The sequence below is a fragment of the Xiphophorus couchianus genome, chromosome 12 (assembly GCF_001444195.1).
Source record: "Xiphophorus couchianus chromosome 12, X_couchianus-1.0, whole genome shotgun sequence".
Classification (NCBI taxonomy): domain Eukaryota; kingdom Metazoa; phylum Chordata; class Actinopteri; order Cyprinodontiformes; family Poeciliidae; genus Xiphophorus; species Xiphophorus couchianus.
The window spans coordinates 12,192,189-12,213,677 of record NC_040239.1 but is presented as its reverse complement, the minus strand read 5'-3'; the positions used below and the strand labels follow the sequence as shown (position 1 = coordinate 12,213,677).

The 21,489-nt window shown below is 39.3% G+C and overlaps 1 protein-coding gene across 1 annotated transcript in view; it reads left to right on the top strand.

Moving 5' to 3' along the window:
• ptch1 (patched 1) overlaps positions 1-21,489 on the top strand; it is a 63,882-nt gene that overhangs the window by 16,201 nt on the left and 26,192 nt on the right. The window contains exons 3-12 of the mRNA XM_028034048.1: positions 9,787-9,976; positions 10,126-10,195; positions 10,287-10,378; positions 11,434-11,632; positions 11,823-11,944; positions 14,067-14,214; positions 15,651-15,782; positions 15,901-16,056; positions 16,978-17,076; positions 17,994-18,119. Of these exons, the coding sequence (XP_027889849.1) occupies positions 9,787-9,976; positions 10,126-10,195; positions 10,287-10,378; positions 11,434-11,632; positions 11,823-11,944; positions 14,067-14,214; positions 15,651-15,782; positions 15,901-16,056; positions 16,978-17,076; positions 17,994-18,119 (1,334 nt within the window). The remainder of the gene's footprint in view (positions 1-9,786; positions 9,977-10,125; positions 10,196-10,286; positions 10,379-11,433; positions 11,633-11,822; positions 11,945-14,066; positions 14,215-15,650; positions 15,783-15,900; positions 16,057-16,977; positions 17,077-17,993; positions 18,120-21,489) is intronic.

The following is a 21,489-nucleotide window of genomic DNA, read 5'->3' as shown; positions in this document are numbered from 1 at the left end:
CAGAGAGAAGACAACTAAGACCAAATTATGGCGATTTCCTTCTGATATTTTTACATGATCGCCATTATACTCCAACAGAATGTCTATACGCAGAGAGACGGAGAAAGGTAGGGAGGTTATTACATACATAATTTACATATTTATTAAATAGCCTAATTAATCATGAGCATTTTTTTGCAGATTGAGAGCAAATACTGCAAGAAACCCTAAGACAACTCCAAACCTCTACATTACAGCCAACTATGCCAAAAACAGAAAAAATAAAGCACATAATACTCACTCAGTTGTGGAGTATTTAGACAAAATCCACATTCCTGTCTTTACACAGGAAACACTTCAGTGACCGTCATAGAGATCTTTCCATTTATGTTCCATCTGTACACCCTTCTCTTGATCTTGTTGTATCCTTAACAAATTCTAGGCATTTTATCTGCAAAGCTCCAGAAGCTATAAGTGTTACTGCTCACGGCTGAGACTCCACTGTTTTTACGATGTCCAGTTGTTCAGAAAAGGTTCACCTATCTGCCATTGTTTTTGTTATCTGACCATGCAAATGTAGAATAAACCCTGTGCTTTCTGCACTTGTGCACTTTCACACCTGTTGAGTACTTTACACCTCTACGGGGGTGGTACCAAAAAGGATCACTCTTAGACACTGGTTTCAGAAAGTCATAGACTCAGATCACTAGACACATATAAATGCCTGGCTGGATCACAACAAATGGTTTCATTTATAAAAACCACCCTAAATTATGCTGACAATGATCAAAAAATACCAATCACACCTCCAAGGACCATCTGAAAACTAAGAAATGGCAAGCAGGAGCAGAGTCAGAGCCTGGAACTTGATCTGTGGTTGTCATGAAAGATGCTGTACATGCAAAGATGTTTCCCAAGGGTTTAGGCTGCCAGCAGGAAGACTGAAACAGTACTCAGACAAATGTTAGGTGAAGGTAGGGCACATGCTCCTCACATAATTACCATTAAAATATGATCTAAACAGGCACTATTAATGCCATTTTCTTAAATGCTTTTCTTATTTTATTTTACAGCAGTTAAAGTTATGCGACCAAAGTAACCTGTTAGTTGAACAGCAGCAAGTGGTTGGATATATAACCAAGTGCAATGATTAGTCAGGATGCAATGACTACAGAGGTCAGATGGTTTATATGTATAATAAGGAAGACATAATCAAGTTGCAATTATGGCAGACATTGCTGGTCTGCAAAAGTCCAAAGAAAATCAAGAGCTTCAGAAATTTTACATCACAAGAAAGCTTCTTGGCTAATTTGAAGGAAAGTATAAAATAATTGGAGATTGTTTAACCCTACTGCACTGTACTGGTTTATGTCAGGCAGGGTGACAGGACAATGGAATATTGAATTGCTCTCAGGACAATTTTTGCTCTTCCTCTCACTTTCTTTTTGTTTCTGCCTCTGCCTTCTGTTCCGCACTCAGGAATGTGTGATTTTGGGATACCTGCAATCATGGGCCATCTTTACAGGAAATGACAAAGAGATGGCTGGCTGAGATTGGCTGCTCAGGCTCATGTCACGGTCTGTTATGACTGGGCGGTGGGCCAATCACAGGATTGTAAATCCAGCAGGGGGGAGGCAGTGAAAGCTTACCTGATTGCAAATTTACAGGCATTGACAGGATACATGTCCCCCCCATCCATCTGCATGGTTTTAATTCATATAGTTCAACTGCTGGAGATTAACAGTGTTAACACCTTGCAATGACAGCTGCATCCATTTCTAGTTTAGGTATGAAGGTACATCCCTTTTACTTGCAACATTTACTTCACAAATGCATGCACATGTTGCAAAAACAGACATTTTACTGTCAGTGTTTTCTTCTACATCTACCTTATACTCTTTCTGCTGCCTTGTGAATCCATTGGTGTTGAAAGGGATTTTTTTTGGGGGGGGAGAGTGGGATTTGGGAGGTTGGTAGAGGAGATTGGGGATTTGAATGAAGGCAACAACGTGGAAGAATCTGCCCATTGAGGACTGTGTGAATGTACACCTCGGGCCCAGGAGAAGCTGCATTGGGAGCCAGCCGACTGCTAAATACACCCATTTTAGGAGTTGCAAGGGCCGGACAGGTGATTAGCATAATCGGGGGCGAGGGTATCCATAGATATGGTAATGCTGCATTTAGGGGGGTGCAGCGGTTGGCAGCTGGAGTGTCACATTTGTGTCAGGGGGTCCGGCTGTTTTGGGCACATCTCAGCTTTCTACTCTGCTCTTTTCTTATTTTTCTGTCACTCTTTTCTGTCATTCTCTCACTTTTTCAATCATTTTACAGAACCCTCTTTCTTACTTACTTATGTGGAAACCTACTCCTTTCTAAATGCTAACAGGGGAGAGTAAAGTGAGAGCACAAGGGGAAAGAGCATGAGAGGGAAAGAGGGGGGCTTGTCATGGGTCAGATAGGGTCTCTGCTCTCAGTAAGGCCTTTCATCACATATTTGTGGCTGTGTGCACACCTGCATTCACAACTACTATGTATGCTGCTTCTAAGGAACCACTACAGCTGTTGTTGCTCTTGTGCTTTATTCTTTAGCACAAGAGCTAAAGAATAAAGTGTGCATAGTGAGAGTGCAAGTTGGAATTGGTCGCTCCTATTGGTTTGCTTGCGTTGACTTAAGAAGTACTGACATTCATGGTAAAAATGAGTTTAAAAAGAGGTGATGGATGGACGAATGGATGAACGGATGGTAGGGCTGCGCAGTATTAGAAAATCTTGCAGTGGCAACAACACTGGTAAATATTGTGATGATGATATAAGATGTAATATGTTCCTATTTTCTTCTTTCCTGTTTTTCCTCATGTGGGCTACCATCACTCTGTGATCTTTAGCATTTTGGGCATTGTCCTCTGTGTCCAGTATAATCATCTAATGTCACTGAGCAAAACAGTGCTCAGTGACATTAAATAAGTGTGATCAGTTCATTTGTAAAGTCAATGTAAGTTTACAATTGAAGAATTTCACAAATTCAGTGTCATGCTGAGCCTTGGGGTGATGGTCACACGAGGACGCATTATTGGAAACTTAGACTCTGACTTTGCAATGACAAAAATGATTGAACATGTTTTTTACTTTCAGTTGTTTTGAGTTGTTTGAAATTACTAAGAGAAAAGCGACTTTGTGTCTTATTGTGCTGTTTTCTTTGTTGACATCACTGTCATACAGTTTAAACTGTATCTACCAAAGATTTGGTTCACATAACCTGCCTGCAACAATAATCTTCATCTTTTCTGCAGTTGGAATTTAGATTCACATATACCCACTCTTAAGAGATTAAATCGCTCTCTTTGTCTGTTTTCAATGTAAAAACCATGGATTAAAGTAGGTTATTTTTATCTGGGCGGAAAAGTGCTTTTTGTTCATCTTCATCAGTAGCTTTGGGTATGGGACATTTCTTTGCTGTTTGCAGGAAGGTGACCCGGTTTTGGGGGGGCGTTCCCCACACCACAGGGGGTTCTTGCTGAGATGGGGCCTAATCCAGCTAATCCATTCTCTGCATACATGCACACGTGTGCACACACACTTACTGAGGTGTGCTTGGCCACATGCATGTACACTGAATACACTCATACATCTTGGATGTTCTAATGTTAGTTGAACATCTGCTTAACACATATAAGAATTTTTTTAAACTATTTTACCTTTTCTTTGTCATATCTAATATTTCTCCAACGTATACATCACACGCATTAGTTGAAGGACGTGGTTGCTGTTGTTTTCCTTGAAAGTGTAAGCTACTTCCGTTTTCTGCATGAGAGATGTCTGTGGGATGGGGCTCTGGTGCTGTGTGTCCTGCATGGAAAAAAGAGAAAGTTGGCAAAGAGAAAAGGGGGCTGGGCTGGCTTTGACAGAGGGGCCGGGCTGATTGCCATCATAATCTGGCCAATCACAGGGTAGAGCTGAATAAAGCAAAGACAGAGAAAATGAGAGTAGGAATGGGAGGAGGGAGTCCAGAACTGAAAGGACGAAGGGGGTGATGTCAGTTCCTTAGAAACTTACGTCCTCTTCTTTCATAGCCCACTGCCCCCCACTCCAACACTTGGAGAATAGGGGAGCCCAGGGGTTAATGTTATGCAACATGTTCAATACCCACACTGAAGGCTCTGCCACAGGGGCATACACAAGCCTCTTCTCTTCTCTCAGTAATTTTCTCAGTGATTTAGAGAGTTTTGAGTGGAATCTTGTTGTGCTGACAAATTGGTCATTCCAAACTTATATGTTGATTAATATATTGTTATAACATTGGTTAAAAACCAAATGGTACAGCTCTATCACAGGTTTCTTCAACCTTTATTAGCATTTGTGGCATAAGTGTATGTGAAATCTGGAATGGGCAAAGTTTCAGAGTTACTCTTCAAGCTTGCACTGTGTACAAAGTTTGATAAAAGATGATCTAAAGTGTACAAGAATTTATGTTCCCGTTATCAAGTAAAAACAAATCCTTGTTACACTGAAGAATCAGCATACAGTACATCAAAAGAGACAAACCTAGTTTTTTTCCCCCTAATGATGGAGTTTGATGCAATGTCCAACTTCAATCACTAGGTGGTGTTTCAATCCATATATCTTTGTACTTCATCCTTCATCTTTGCCTGTTTAAAAATGAATATAAAATGATTACATTTGAGGATGTTTATCATGGATTCCATTAACTGTATTTTTCTGAGAGATCAAGTCCAGGAGTGAAATATAAACACTCTTCCTCTAGAAAACATCTAGATTCTTTAAAATTTTATCTTTTGATATTCCCAACATGTTTATTGTGCATCATGACTAACTGGAATGTCCTAATGTAGAACGGGGGAGTTGAAGTCAACTCAACAATATTACAGTACTGATCCAGTATCTTAGGAGATAGTCATGAATCCATATTGACTATAATATGTAAGGGATAATAAAGGATTGGGAAAACAAACTGATATGTTAAAAATCAAAGACACTCTCTGCAACAGAGTCTGCTGAGATGTCACATCATACTTAGAGTAGTAACGTCTACACTGAAGATAGTTGCTGTTAGTTCAATCTGAATAAATATTACATTTGTAGTTGCAACCATGATTACTGACTGAAGCTATTTAACAGTTCTTAGTGTGTCTTTTGGAAAAATTGCCTTCACTTTACCAACGACTACCAACTGGTTCAACCTCTTTTTCTTAAATCACCCAGCTGTGTTCTCAACTCTTTCACTATTTTTCTTCCAAAAACATGGACAAATTTTTACTATAAAAACTGTATACTGAGCTCTGATCTGGAGCATACTGGAGGTTTCTTTTAAGGCTAAATGTGCTATTTGCTGCAGATCGTATAACAGTCCAGAGTGTTGAAGCAGCAGTGTATTTTCAGGTTAAAGAAGAAAAACACATCAGGAAAAAAATAGTGCTGGTAAAGCAAGCATTTAAAAGTCAGTGACACTTTGTTTTGGTCACAGCAGCTGAACTTGGAGCTGAACACCTTCAAGTTATCAACACAAGCTGGGGTCACCCAGTTTTCCTTGGAGGAGGAATATGGGAATATGTGTCATTGAAGAAACACAGCTGTGTGTACACACACTCGTATGCACACCCCTGCACGTACGCAGTACTGTGTGCACACACTCACACCTTTTCCTGGTCCAGCTGGGGTGTTAATTTCACCCCACGGCTGTGCGAGTGTTGACCCCAAAACTTTGCAACCTTGTGAAGTGAGGAATTCTTGAAGCCCAAGGCAGTAATGTGCTGTTTCCTGTAGAAGAAGACTACATTCCTTTGACTTGTCCCTTCCTTTACTGTCGCTCGCTGTAAACTCGAGGGTTTTTTGGGTGGCTGTCCGCAACTTGGAAAGCATTCCGGCCAGACAGTGAGCTCTTTCTAAGCACAGCCCTCCCATCTTTTTCCAATTAGATCTTTCTTCATGTTCTCTCACACAGAGAGGCAGGGTGAAAATAGATGTGCTTCCTTCCTTGTATCAGTGTTATCTTTCTTCCTTCTGGCAGTGCACTTACACCGAGCCTGAGGCTAGCTTTGCGTCCGAGTGCTGAGTGCATTGGACAAGTTGACTTGTTAGTGCACTGTCTGTGCACATCGGGTCCTAATAAGTTCCATGCATGCTCCTTTGAAGGCAGTTGCTGGTGTAACATAGCTGTGTAGCTCGTCTAGTACTGGAAAGCATGTCGCTCTAGTTAGGCTCGGCCTGCTATTAATGATGAGTATTATAAACATGCTTTCAGACAGGATCAGATGGGAATGCTGTTTGGGTCCAGAAAAGAAGAAATCAAGTGTGTTTTCCTAATGCCCCAAGACATGGCCCCCTCCCTCCCGTTCCATTGGTCTGACTGGGTGGTCCGGCCCAGCAGAACAGGCCTGCTTATGTTCAACTTTAATGCCATTACAATGGAGTAAAAACATTCAATCCATGCCTACTGTTGCACGAATTGAGCCCAATTGTTTAATTGGATTAAGGCATAATAAAATGTTACAGATTTTTCACACATCCAACACTCTTACTGGGCATTTTTCATGTTTTGTGTCATGGCGTGTGTGTGAGTGTGTTCAAGACATTGAAAGAAGACAACTATGAATTACTTGAGCTTTCACTGAGTGTTTAGTTTCTGATGATGGAAGGGGTGCAAATCTGCTGCTCATAAATCTGGCACATTGAAATTGAAGTTGTGCACAGTCACATACTCAGTATTAAAAGTGCTACTACAACGATTAAGCCATGATGGTTTTGGTGATTTTTATTTTATTGTTTTGTCTTTCTTCAGTTCTTTTCATCACTTTTAAAGCAAATAGCAAATAGTCTGTATCTTTTTGCCACGGATTATGTATGTTATAATGCTATTCACTCCTACTTCAATTGCATTGAAACAAGCTATTTACATTATAGAATAATTTGTTTTTACTGAAATTAAATGACTAGATTACCATTTTAAAGTAAGTTTTAAGTATTGTTTCTTTTTTATTTTGAAGTTTATAAATACAAAAATTCCTAGGAATACATTAATATGACAATTTGGGACAGTATCAATTTCTGATGTAAATATTGCTGTCATGGCTGATAAAAGATTTGTTAATAAGAAAAGAATAGCAAAATCCTAAATTTTGCACAGAAAAGATTTAGTTCTTACTGCAGTTAGTCGTCACAATCCTTCTTAGAGGATAAAGATAATAAAAAGCATACTGTCATACAAGCACTGCAACTACCCACTATTTATTTGTACACGGACAAAATTGGCATGACATTTATTGTAAGGTTTAAAAAATTTTGCTCTGGAAAGTAAAATTTATTACTACTAAATTCATATTTCAAAATAGAAATTTGTTTTAGGACTCTGTTGCAGGGGCATCCACACTTTTAATCACATGAGCCAACGCTTTCGAGCCAAAAGTACTCGCTGGACAAAAAAACTAAAATGAAGTAAATTAAGTATCCGGATTTATTTTATTTTATTTTATTTTTTTATTATTTTCGAAATTTATGGGTTTTTTTCGTAGATTCAAAACTTAAAAGTGATTTTGCATGTTTACTGTATCAAAAGGAAGACATGTAGTCTTCAGCTTCTCTTGGACTTGATTGAACAAATTTATTTGCTGTAATAACAACAGGATTTGAGTCACTTTTTCTCAAAACGCTTGCTATAATTATACAAGTTTAATAAAAAATAAAAGCAGTTTTTTTAGTTGTTTTATTTTTTAGTAAAGAGCCATGGATGAATGTGGTTCTACATTTTCTTAAAGCTGGGTTATAAAAAGAGAAATGCTCTTTTTAAGATTTTCTATTGTAAGGAAATTATGTTGGTAATGATTTTACCCTAGTTAAAATTAAAAAGTCTCCATCTGCATCAACCACCTGTGCTGCAGGCAAAGTTAGTATCATTCTTGAACTGCAGAAGGGGGCCAAACAAAATCAAGCAAAGGTCCACAAATGGCCCACAAGCCACACTTTGGACACCCCTGCTCTATTGCAATTTGAACAAATTTGTAAATTTCTCTAATTTTTAGATTTGTGTATAAATGTATGCTTTGATTAAACATTTAAGATCTTGACAGAAGAGTGGAGGGTTTATTCCCATCCCCCCACCCCCCCATTTTTGTCTTAATTTAAAAAAAACAAACAAAAACATTGTGCCAATAAGCATGACTGATTTTGAGTTGGCTGAGTGATTGTGCTTCATGGAGCAAAGTTTTAATGGTCTTTGAAGAGGAACCACAAACTTCTGTATATCGCTCTGTTTATGGGGAATGAATTGTTTGACATATTCCAGTCTTGTCATCTTTTATTTTTCTATTCAGCGTCCTAAGGTTCCAGTTTTGTTTTGTCTTATGAATATGTATAAGTTGAACAATGTCATAAAAGCACAATTTTGTGTTTAATTTTAGCCTCGATTTACTGTTCTTAGCTAGCAGGATGGGCGCCCAGTATGGACTTGTGTAGTGTAGCCCATCTGACATGTTGTGCATTTAGAAATCCAATTCAGCAAATCTCTTATTTGAGCTAACTCGCCTTTCTATCATGTCAAACAAATCTGCAATTTTTTCTTTGACGTCCACAAGCCATTCAGCAGAAAAAGTTTTTGATGCCTAGGTGAATCAATTACCAAAATTGCCGTTCTTGTGTGGCATTCCTGCTCTGTAGTGTCCTGCATTTATCGGAAGAGGTCCATAGAAGTATCATTGGTGAACCTTCAGCAAAGGCTTATATTGATTTAAATGTTGTTTCTGGTTTTGAGAGAACAGTGTCAGAATGCACAATGCATCACTGTTATCCGCATTATAGACAAAATGTTCTGCTTCATCAGTGTATTCTGGAGAATCCTGTTAACTGCAAGTTTTTAAAAATATATATATAATTTACACTTTTTTGCCTAAATGACGTCTGGTCCATTAAATTAATGTGATTAAAATAGGGTTGTTGTAAACGATTATTTTAGTAATGAAGTAATCTATTGATTATTCTGACGATTAATCAAGAAACCAAATTTTAAAAAATTGATCAAATAAAATATTGGTAAATACTGCCATAACAGCAGTATTAATATCAGATATCAACATCTGCCCAAATGTTCTTATTTGTACACTCCTAACAATTACTTTTCTGTAATTTATAAAATTAGCCTATAACAATAAAAGGTCACTTTTTACATTAATCTGGACAAGAACTATGCAAAAATCTGAAATCATATTCACTTTAATAATAAAGCAACAAGCTCACAAATACACTTCTGAAAAAATGTCTATTCTCTAGTTATAAGTTTATGTATTCATCTTCAGTCAATTTAATAGATAAACTCTCACTTTGCCCAGGAATTTATAGCTTTTGTGTCCATGTTAGCAATGAGATTGGACACTTTCATCACACACAGAAACACATCTGCCAGCTATGTACCGCCAGGGTGTGTTCCGGCACCCATTTGTTGTGACCGCGGTGGTAGAAAATTTATTTTTCAGTTCGTTCGTAAAGCTACACTTACGCTAAGCATCAGCTACTGCAGCCCTCTGTGTTCAGTCTATCAGTTCCACCTGTATAAATACACTCGCCGCACACTTCTAAGTTAAAGTCCTCGATCAAAGACACTTGAGGCTAAACAAATGACCTCACTCTTCAATTTAAATAAGCTAATCCATATCATTAAGTTTATGTGCTTGTGAATTCTAAAGGGTTTGATTAAACTAACTTATTAAATATTACATTCAAATATACATAAGATTTGTTCAAATATTTGTTCATTGGGGTTTAAAAAAAGACACCTTAATGACTGAATTCTTCTTTGTCCAGTTGGTGGGCGTGTTAACCAGGAACTGAAGTACACACGACAAAAGATGGGGGAAGAGGCCATGTTTAACCCTCAGCTGATGATCCAGACACCGCGGGAGGAGGGAGCCAACATACTAACGGTGGAGGCCCTTCTACAGCACCTGGAGTCTGCTCTCCGAGCCAGCAGAGTTCATGTTTACCTTTATAACAGGTAACTAATATTTTCTGTCCTTATCTCAGATGTTTGTGATAGGGCTGTAATACATTAAATCCTGTTATGTTAAAAGTCCATGTTATTTTCCCCCAAAGCCTGCCCTGGTGAAAAAAACTGAATGCATATCTAATATCTGTTTGTTTCAGACAATGGAAATTGGAACACTTATGCTTCAAATCAGGAGAACTAGTCACAGAAACACATTTTATGAATCAGGTGAGACAATAATTTGTTTTAATATATACTCCCCAAGTTTGACACCAACCTGTCATTTGGTGTGAATTCTGCTTTGTGTTTATCCAATCAGATTATAGAAAAGCTTCATCCCTGCCTCATCATCACCCCTTTGGACTGTTTCTGGGAAGGAGCTAAACTCCACTCTGGAATGGTCTATCTCCCGTAAGTACCACATTTCGACTTATTAAAATTGATAAAAATTTAGAAAATTCCAGCCTTGCACTGCAACATGTTATCTGCTTAACTATATTCTGACAAGCACTCAGAGGGCCGACGGAAATCCTAATTAGGCATACATAATCGCTTTTCTCTTCGTCAAGTCAGTTAGCAAACTGATTAAAACTATGTTTGTGGACATCTCTGAGAACTGAGCTTCTCTGCACTGGTTTATAATGTTAGCTCAGCTTAAACTGCACCAGGTCGCTTTCCTCTGCATCTTTTTGCCTCTGGAAGAGGCTACTTTAGCACGCTGAGCCCATCCAAAGAGACACCATAGAAGAGCAAGAGTGTGTGCATGTGTGTCCTGAACTCGTCCCTTCTGAAGGCTCTATTGTAGTGGTCTCTGGCATGCGTATTGCTGGCAATGGTTTTTCTCCAGCCCTGGGCCTCACGCCATTGTCTGGCCGTTCTGTTGCTAATAGCGTGCTGCTACAGTAATACTCAGCAGACCTTTACCTCTGCATGGGTTTGTCCGTGCAGTATGTGTGTGCCTTCGCCGGTGGTGCATCCATGTGTCTTGTACATGTGTGAAAGCATACCAGTTTGGGTTGCCATCATTAATGGATGTGTACATCCCTCTGTGTGCGTTGCATATTTGTTTAGGATAGTAAATAAGGCTTTTTACTATGTTCTGGTTGGGAGGTTGGGAATAATAACCCAAGCCTGGTTAAGCACGTACAATGTATTCAGAATGAGAGATTCAAAAAAAGAGAGATTGGAATGTGTGAGGAAAGGAGAGAATGGAGAAACAAGATCTGGGATGGAGCAGGAAATTACTTGTTGCACGATGAGAAATGGTTACCTAGCACGGAAATGATTTACTGCACTCAAAAGTTTTAGCGTTTGTAAAGTTTATAGTTAGTTTGCAATAAAATTTGAAAAAATAAAAATAAAAAATGAAGCTCTTACCCTTTCCTTTCTAAAAAATAAAAAAAAAAGGTTTCCTTCATACAGTGGTTGGGAGAAGAGATGCTAACATTTGCTTTTGAACTTTGTAGAGGTGAGAACCCTATGCAATGGACCAATTTTGACCCCAGGGAGTTTCTTGAAAAGTTACGAAGAGCACACATACATGTGGATAGCTTTGAGGACATGTTGGAAAAAGCGGACGTTGGGCATGGCTACATGGATAGGCCCTGTCTGAACCCTGCTGACCCTGACTGCCCTGATACTGCACCCAATAAGAACTCAACTAAGGTTGGTACATGACTACCATCAAGACTGTGGCTAGAAAACTTTATGCATGAACGGGCAACAGGCAAGTATGACTAGACTAGTCATACTACTAGTTTAGTAGTATGACTAGTATGTCATTCTAGTCATATTACTAGAATCACAAGTAGTATCGCGTTATACTTTCTTAACTTCTGCTTTCTAATTACAACAGCCGTTCAACGTGGCACGGGCTTTGAGTGGTGGCTGCCACGGTCTGTCCAGGAAGTACATGCACTGGCAAGAGGAACTCATTGTAGGGGGCACCACAAAGAACGGCAGCGGACCCCTACTCAGGTAACCTACCCATGCTTACACATCCGCAGATTCATAAAAACACCACAGGGATTCTAACAAAGCTTATTTTGGAGACACTGGATGTTTTTTATTCTGTTACGCTTTCTGAGTGTGCTTGTGTTCTCTATGCGATAAATCTTGCAGTCATTAGCAGATTCCAGTGAAATTCTAAGAGCTCCAGCTGTTGCTCCTCAGCTCTGGCTGCACTGCTTGGACTCTACCCTCCCTCTGACTCTCATATACACAGAGACGGGCACAGAGTGATCTATTGCTCAGCTAGTCTCTTCAAATATACAGCAATTTAAATTACACAGATTTAAGTCCAACACAAGCATCGGGTCAAAGCTTGTGGAATTGGTGATGTGCATACATCATTTACACAACTTTATGTTCGAACCATGACTTTTGAATACCGAATGAATACAGAAATTCAAATCTTATTGAAAAAAAAAACGGGTCTATTTTGTAGTTAGAAAAATTATTACATATTTTGCTTGCACACTTTGTACTTGCTAAATTAGAGCGTTTATGGCACAGTCACGTACGTAGAAAAGTACATATGCACGTTCACACACATCCTGCTCGCAGAGTACAGTTGGCTGCATTCTTTGTTTTTTTGCGGTTGTGTTTTCCTGGCAAAGTTGGGTCATTACAGTGCTGGTGTGTTCCTGCACTGTGCGTGTGGGCGTGCATGTGTGTGTGTGTTAGTGTGTTGCTGCTGCTGCTGCTGGCACTCGTTTTCTACATCTTGTTTACTAACTGCCACCCTTACCGTGATTATCACCATACCACAAAGATCACATTCATAAAGAGAATGACAAGCTAATGTCTGCTGTTTGTTTCATTGCTTTTTGATCATGTGAAAATACACTGACTGACTTGAGCACTGTTCACAAGTTGCTCTCTAGTCAAGTCTCATTTGTTAATAACTAATGACTTACACTACCTTATTGGCTTGCTAATGTGCTCATTAAGGTTGTGCAGTATTCATTATACTTGATATTATGGCTTTTCTAGTCAGGTTCCATGTAGAAGGCATATCAAAGGGATACTGCAGTAGTACTGTGCACAAGTAGAGTTATCCGTCATTATAGCAACAATTTGTTCATTTTGGGGTTTTAAGAACGGTAGATGAGGGGTGGACAAAACAAGATGTTTTAGACCTTATGAGTTTGTCTTGTAATTGGTAGACAGAGCTGGCAAGACAGTTAACCCGCCTTGCCTGCTGGTGGTGGTCAGAGGGCCAGCTGTGGCTGCAATTGAGTAACTTGCCACCATGCAGCAAGTCAATCGGTGAATTACTGAATTTAATTGAAGCGCTTTGTAGACCTCTGGACTTGATAAAATACTATACAAGTATAATCCATTTTTATCATTTGGAACATTTTTGAGAATCTAAAAATAAAAATCTCGGAAATGATGAAGGATCTAAGAAATAGATCTGCTCCTAGTGACATTTTTCAGCTGAATGATCCTTAGGATTCACCTTTCTAACTACATTATTTTTCTTAGTGGTTAAAAAAGGTGTATTAAAACAGGGTTCTTTTAAAGTCTATAATGGCTGGAAAAATAGTCTAAATAGTCCTGTCTAAAACTTGTATCTATCATCCACCCACTCACTTGTACATCTGTCTATTAGTTCTTCCATCTACCCATAAATACATTTGTCTCTTCTGTCATCCATCCATTCCTCCATCCATCAATCCAGCTGTTGTATTTTTGAATCAAAGAAGAAATTTAAAAATTAAAGTGAGTTCTGTGTCTTGTTTTAGAACTCCTCCATTAGAACTGAAACCCATGTTGTATGTGTATTTTCTAGTGGATGTACTGCTGGAAGTAGCTTGCTTTTTTCTGGTAGGTGGGTTTGATGCTGCTGAATAAGTGATATTTTGAAGCCTACATCATGCATCCCTTGTCAAAGGTTGTTCAAAATACAACATCACCTCTTCCTGTCTGGTGAATGATACTTATTAGTGGATTAAGTTAAACCCAAAAACAGAGTGTGCCCAGAGTACTTTCATATTATGTCTTTAACGTAAGGAAGTTTTCTTAGCCTTGCACCTGTAACTCTGTTCCCTGTTCTTGATCCTTTCAATATTCTTCCTTCCTATGTGCTCTCCAGTGCTCAGGCTTTACAGACCATGTTCCAGTTGATGACCCCCAAGCAGATGTTTGAGCACTTTCGGGACTGGGATGAGGTTTCCCACATCAACTGGAATGAAGAAAAGGCCGCAGCTATACTGGAAGCCTGGCAGAGGAGATACTCTGAGGTGAGGGCTAAAGGCTCAGAAATGGGGGGAGGAAAAAGGAAAAGAGAAAAGAAATCTTCCCTAAATCCTCTACAACCACACAGTAAATCACAGGCCGGATACAGGTGTACACGGAACAGCCTCGTCTAAAGCCCAGGCCCCTGATAGATAGTCAAACCTCTGTTGGTGTGTGGTAGAAGGGATGAAGCTTCTAGCTGCTCATTGGAGAGAAGCGCTAGAGCAAAAGAACATGCGTGTCTGGAATACATTAAGAGAGTGCTGGATATCTCTCTTTTCTTCAGCTTAACTCTCACACAAACACGCACACGCACACATGCAACAATCCAGAGCTCACACACAATCACTTTCCCAGCTGTGGCCCCATTGGTGGCTCATGTGTGACATCATCTGGTCTTTGTTTTGGGAGGCCCAACTTTCTGTTCCACATGACCCTATACATGTGTGTGGTATTGATCTTTTAGCTAGGGAATAATTGACTGTAAAATTAATCACTGGGTAAGAAAAGAGATGCCAGATAGTTTCAGTGTGTGTTTTGCTGTGTGAATTTTTAGGCGTGTCTGCAAAAATATGCATGCATTTCAGTATGTACAAGTTCACATGTGGGTGATCTAGTGTGTGTTACCTAATGTGTGTCAGCCAGCATTGCTCCCCACTGAGCTGTAACTAGAATTTGAGGTTGAAGCTATTTGTCTGTCTGTGATAGTAAAACACAGAGAGAAGAGATCATGGTGCTGTCTGCACAGACTCCTGCAGTGCCTCGCAAAAGTATTTAAAAATGTTGAACTTTTAAACATTTACTATGGTACAACCGCAGACCTCAAAGTATTTTATTAGAATTTAGTATGAAAAATAAATGAGAAAGTGCTGTATTATCATAAAGAAAACGTAAAAGGATGAACAGTTTTTCTTTTTTCCTTTAGTTTTTATTGAGACGTTATTTTTTAGAGCTACTTTAACTACAAATTCAGTCTTTTGGGTGAGTGACTACCAGCTTGGCACATCTTGAGTCAACATTTTTCTTTGCAAAGTAGCACAATTTAAGTCTGATTGAATGGAGAGCATCTGTTAACTAGGGCTGCACAATATATAAAATATAGCTTTTTGTTATTGCTATATCCCTGCACCGAATATACATATTTCCAAGAAAAGCTTGGACTAGGCTAAGTATTAGCTAAATATTAAATACACTGAATTTATGCCAGTAATACATGTGGCTGTACTTGTTTAATGTAGCATAGAATGGTATAGTTTTCTTCCAAAAGTTATGTCTTGCATTCAGGCCAAAAATTTAAACGTGAGCAACCAAAGGCCTTTTTTCCCACATTTGCTGCATGGCATTTTCATGGAAAACTACCTGTTTAATTTTATTGCCTGAGCTCTTTTATGTCTGCATTAATTTCTGCCTGAATCACTCTCGTTAATTTATTTCTCTTTAGGCAGTGCTGCATAGTGTGGCAACAAATTCTTCCCAAAAGGTCTTGTCCTTTACCACCACTACTCTGGAGGATATTCTCAAGTCTTTTTCTGATATCAGTGTTATCCGGGTGGCCAGTGGATACCTGCTGATGGTGAGAGCCCATTCATAACTAGAAGCAAATCCTTTACTAAAATAAATAAATAAAAAATAAATAGATAGAAAATATAAGTATGGAGAATGTGACTGATTGTTTTCCCGTCTGTGCTCAGCTGGCATATGCGTGTCTGACCATGCTGCGGTGGGACTGTGCCAAGTCCCAGGGTGCCGTGGGGCTGGCTGGAGTCCTTCTGGTGACGCTGTCTGTGGCGGCCGGTCTGGGCCTCTGTTCTCTCCTGGGAATCTCCTTCAATGCTGCCACCACGCAGGTACCTCACGCACATGATGGCAGGCAGCTTCCTCTCATCCATCAGTTAGTTGGGTCAAGGTTTTATTAATGGGAAAAAAGCAGAAAGAGGACCTGGTTCAATCCTTGTTACCGTGAAAGAAAAGGGAAAACCTGTAAGCCTGCAAACACCAATAAATTGGTCTCCCAAATGCACAAGCAGAAAGTCAGTTATTAGTTATATAGGGTATTAAAAACAGCAAAGTCATTGACCATCACTAATTCCTGATCTCAGTCCCATTAAACTGTGGGCACACCTGAAAAGGTGCATGTGAGCAAGGTGCCCTACAAACCCCAAAAATAAAGTAATAAACCAATAAGTAAAGCTTGTGAAAGGATGCCAAAAACTGATTGCTGATTGCGGGACGAACTCCTACTTCTGTCGCCACCATCGTCCTGTTATGCCTTTTGTGTTCAATTCAGTTCAATTCAATTCTATTCAATACAGTTCAATTCAATACATCTCCAATTCACAATAAATACTCTAACAAGGCACTTAAACAAGTCCAGTTCATACCCAGAAATATATAAGTGAACCAAATAATCCAACTCAAGCATATTTGCATTCAACTATATGTATTCCAGTTTGATCCTAGTTATACTATCATTGGGTTAAATTCCCTTAATAATACCAACTGGTGAAAGTTATCTAATTCTAAAGAATGACGGTGGATTGCTGGAGTTGTTCATTTTGCAGCAATCCCCCCCGAGCAATCGTATTCTGACAGCTTTTTCAAGTAACTGACTAAATGTTTACTAGATTTAGTATTTCTAACAGGTAAAATAAAATCTGGTTTAAATCTCAAATCTTTAAAGGCTAACTTCTCAATATCATCACCTGTCTTGTAACATCAAAGCTGAAATAGATTCTCAGCAGTTCATATTTGTTGGTTGCCGTTTGCAGGTTCTTCCCTTCCTGGCTCTGGGAGTTGGAGTGGATGATGTCTTCCTCCTCGCCCATGCCTTCAGTGAGACTGGACAGAACAAGAGGATACCGTTTGAGGTGAGGCAAACATCCACAGTTACGCTGGTCCAGCTCCTTTCATGTCTTATCTTCACTGCGGAGGAATGTGTGAAAGCCTGTCTGTGCCTGTGAAGTAACATCGCACAGCTCATGTGCCACACACTTAGCCCACTTATCTAAGCAATGCTCCGTATTAGAAGAATGATTTTTCTCACTGCTTGTCAAGCAATCTCTACTCTTTTTTTGATGTCTGTGTTCCTTTGCCACAATTTAAGCTCTTTTGTTATCATTTTAGTGTAAGCATACACAAAGTGTGTGTTTTTCTTTCCATACGAAAAGTACTTTGTATGCATATAACGATTTCAAACGCAGATTGTAACATGCAGCGTATATCTCTTCATCTTCACATGGGACGTAATTGTTTGGATTTTGAACAGTTCATCTCCAGACATGTATTTGCTTGTTTTTGTTTTCCACTGCTTTCCTCCCCTTCCAGCTCTCCACTCCCTCATCCCCCCTCTAGCTTCCTTTGTGTGACTGAGATGAAAACTAAACAGAGCTGAACTTGATCTCTGCTGTCTGATACACATAAACACACACACACAAGGACGGACACGCCTGCAGATGCTCCGTGTGTGGTCCCGCACGTCCCCATGTCATCACGCTGTTACAGAAACAAAACATTTGAATGTGTATTACTCTTTGTTTTGTGTGTTTTCTGCGAGAAGTGAAAATTTCTGCTTTTCCTTTTGCACCTTAAAGTGAGGCAGACAGCCCCGGGAGAGTTTTCCAAGCACTTCAAGGCTTCAAAAAGCTTCCCAATCACTTTCAGTCATGCTGGTTTTAAAATAATTGTTCATAATCCGCTGCATTACACATCTGCTTCTGGCTGAGAGCTGATCAGAAGTTTAATAGCTTTCCCCCCCCATTTGCTTTGCTCTTTCTGTCTCCGTCAGGACCGCACTGGGGAGTGTCTGAAGAGGACTGGGGCCAGCGTGGCTCTCACCTCCATCAGCAACGTCACAGCCTTCTTCATGGCAGCCCTCATCCCCATCCCAGCACTTCGAGCTTTTTCTTTGCAGGTATGCTCAAAGTGTGAAAATCTGTGTGTGAGATCTCTGCAACCAAAATTCATGCTACAGTAGTCATTGCCTCCAGATTGTTGCTTTATTGATTTCATTCATCAAACTGAAGGCAGTTATGTATTTTCCACTTAAATCCACCCGCTCTTCTCCCTCCTTTCTTTCTCTGTCAAGCGGTGGTCCCGGTCTCTGTCCAGATTGCGGCCGAGGTCCGTGTAACTGAATCTGATTGCATGTGCGAATGGGTGTTCTTGGATCGCCTTGCGTTGGTTTTCTGTGTGCGAGAGCTGAGCAGAGGCTCGTATTGTCTGTGTGGGAGGTTTGAAAAGCAACAGACTGTCTGGTGTACGTGTGTATGTGTGTGTGTGTGTGTGTGTGTGTGTGTTCCCACACTAACACTGAGAGAACCAGAGGGGAGCTCTGACTTCTCTAACATCTGTCAGTAATTATAGACGTCACCAGAGCGGTGTCTGACAAAATGCCTCCAATAATCACAGACTTGTGAATGCTCCCAGTCATGGTTATACAAAGGGAAAAAGAGATGAAACTATTGATGATTGCATTTTGAAAGGTATAATCTTCCCAGTAGTAGAGTGAGAGTAATTGAAACATGTTTTAAAAACAGGTAGCAGCTTGTTGTTTGGTCAGTAGTATAATACTGGCTACGAGCCAGTAGTGTCAATGTGATAGGTCTATTATGAATTGTTACTTTGCAAAAACTAGGACTTTTATTAACTTTTGGCATGGAAATATTGTACTTTTTTCATTTTTGTTGCAACCAGATCTTGTTGCACAAAATCGTCCTATTGGACATTGTGGCAATATTTCTGATCAAGGTGAAAAATCGCAGTGTACTATCTAGTTGCAGTTACAATAACTTTGTTTTGCAAAATGAGTAAGAAAAATAGTTCCACCATTTTCAAATCACTTTTAGTCAAAGGACTTTGGCAGAATAAAGAAACATACACAATACAAAGAGTTTCTAACCTGAAGAAATATGTGTTCAAACTAAAATTCTTTTTGAGACAGAGGAAGGAAAAAAATACATATGTGCTCAATTATTCCCAGTTACGTAAGTGACAGATTTTACTGCCGAAGTTGACCAAAGTGATCGTCTTTCTCAGCTCTCCTCCTCTCGGGCTCAAACTCCGTTTCTCACACACGTATGCACTCAGCCAAGTGAGGTAAGATGTCGCCACGTTGAGTACGATATTAGCATGTGTGGATAGATGGCTTTAGTACAGCAAGTCTGTCAAACATGATCCATTTACCCCGTGGGTCTAATCCATGCCGCCTTATTTTGTACGCTTATGTACCACACACACATTCGCATGCCATGCATACTTTATACTTGTGGTTTTGTGTATAGTAGAGGACAAACTTCATGGAAAGAAGATGAAAGTTCTTGCTTTTTACTGGCAAAGATGTGTTTTTTTCTTTACCCGTGCCTCTTTATCAGCATTAAATGCTTCCTGTGGTTGATTGATTTATCATCTATCCCCTTCTTACTTCACTTCCTCCCTTCAGGATTGAATAAAATACACACAAAAACTATGACATGGTTTCACTCCCATTGACCCAGTAAGAAAGTGTGTTTTAATGTGTGTGTCTGGTTGGTGTTAAGGTGTGGTTTAAGTGGGAGGCTGTACAGTTTCGCTGCTCAAGATACGTGTGTGTTTATGTGCATTTTTGTGTGAGTGTTGTCTGTGCAGCCGCAGTGCCTGCTCATCACTTCAGAGCCTGCGGGCCTCTGGCTTCTTGGGTGGTCTGGCACACACATGCGATTGTGTGCGTGTGTGCGCATGTGGGTGTGTGTGTGTAGTGGTCTGGCAACTACGCAATATCCAGATTGTGTTCTGGGCAGGGACCCAACCCCCAGCCTCTGCTCCAGTGCACCACCTTCAAATACTTAACCACAACATTGTACTGGCTTCTTTTACACATACACACATGCCTTGCCTTTTTCCCCCTTTTTGTTTCTGCCTGCACAATCTCTGTTTCAGTCTTGAAAGAGACTAAAAATGTGTTGAAAGGCAGTTTTTTCCTTTTACGTTTGCAAATTTTATTTTTATCTGTTTGAAAGCCACGCCAGTCTTCTTTCTTTTCCTGGCCATTCATCTTCATAGTTGTTTTTACAGTTTTGGACTTCATGTCTTGGATTGTAAAAGTTAGATTCTTTGGAATAAATACTTAGTGTTTTGCTAAAGTATTCATATCTTGTTAAAGCCACAGATCTCTATGTACTTCACAAAAATTTTACACGATAGACCAACATAAAGTTTGCCATAATTGTCAAGAAGAAAGAGTATAAATAAAACTTACAATCATTGACGCAAACTTTTAAGCACTCTAGAACTTTGACATGGCTATTTTAACATAAATAAACTTTATTCTACACCATTCTAGTGTAGCTCTGGTTGTATATTTAGTATCGTCTTGCTGAAAGGTGATCTTTGGTTGCAGTATCAAATCTCTTACAGCCTCTAACAGGTTTTCTTACAATGTTTCCTTGCATGTAACTCACTATCATATCCAAGTTTGAGTTCAGGATTAACTACATCATTGCAAAGATAAAATAAAAACCATAGGTGTTTGTCGATTTCTATTATTGTTCTGAACATAAGCGCATATTTATAGTATTTGGAAAATCATGTTTCGTGTTTGAGGAGTCCTTTAATCCTTGGTTATGCTATAAAATGTCACTATGTGCCTGGAAAAAGCACAACATTGCTCCGTCAATCTTAATCAATTTTATAATTAATGTATAAAATTGTATGTTCCCAGCTCTCTCTATAAGCTTTTAATAGCTTCTTCAGAGATCTGATTCACTCAATGCTATCTTTCAGTTATGATTTGTGTTAAGTGTGGTAAGACAATGTGTTTGTAAGTTGATTATGGAACTTGTTAAATTGAGTGAATAAACTAAGGTTGCAAAGTGTTTTGCGTGTTGAATATCAGGTTACCTGACATAAAGATAATTGTTAGATGCTCATGTGACAAAACCAAGCCACTATATTTCATGATGTTGGCAGAGGAAGATCTAAAATGCCAAAAGGATTTTACCTCAGAACTAACAAGAATACAGTGATAGAGGCAGACTGAACGGTTAGCAGTAGATTAGAAAATATCTACTTCAGTCTTGAAACTCTTGAGAACTGACTTTGAAATCCACTTGTGAGTATCTCTGATTCATAAGGGGCTTCTGAAGGCATTTGATCCCCCTTTATTTTTATTTAGCAGTTCTAGAGTAAATAAGCGCAAACACAAGTGTTTAAAGGTTTACAGGATAAGGATACTTTTTCAAACGCATGTATTTTTGCACTTGATTGTGTATCTCTGTTACTCTACCAGCTCTTTGGGAATAAAATTG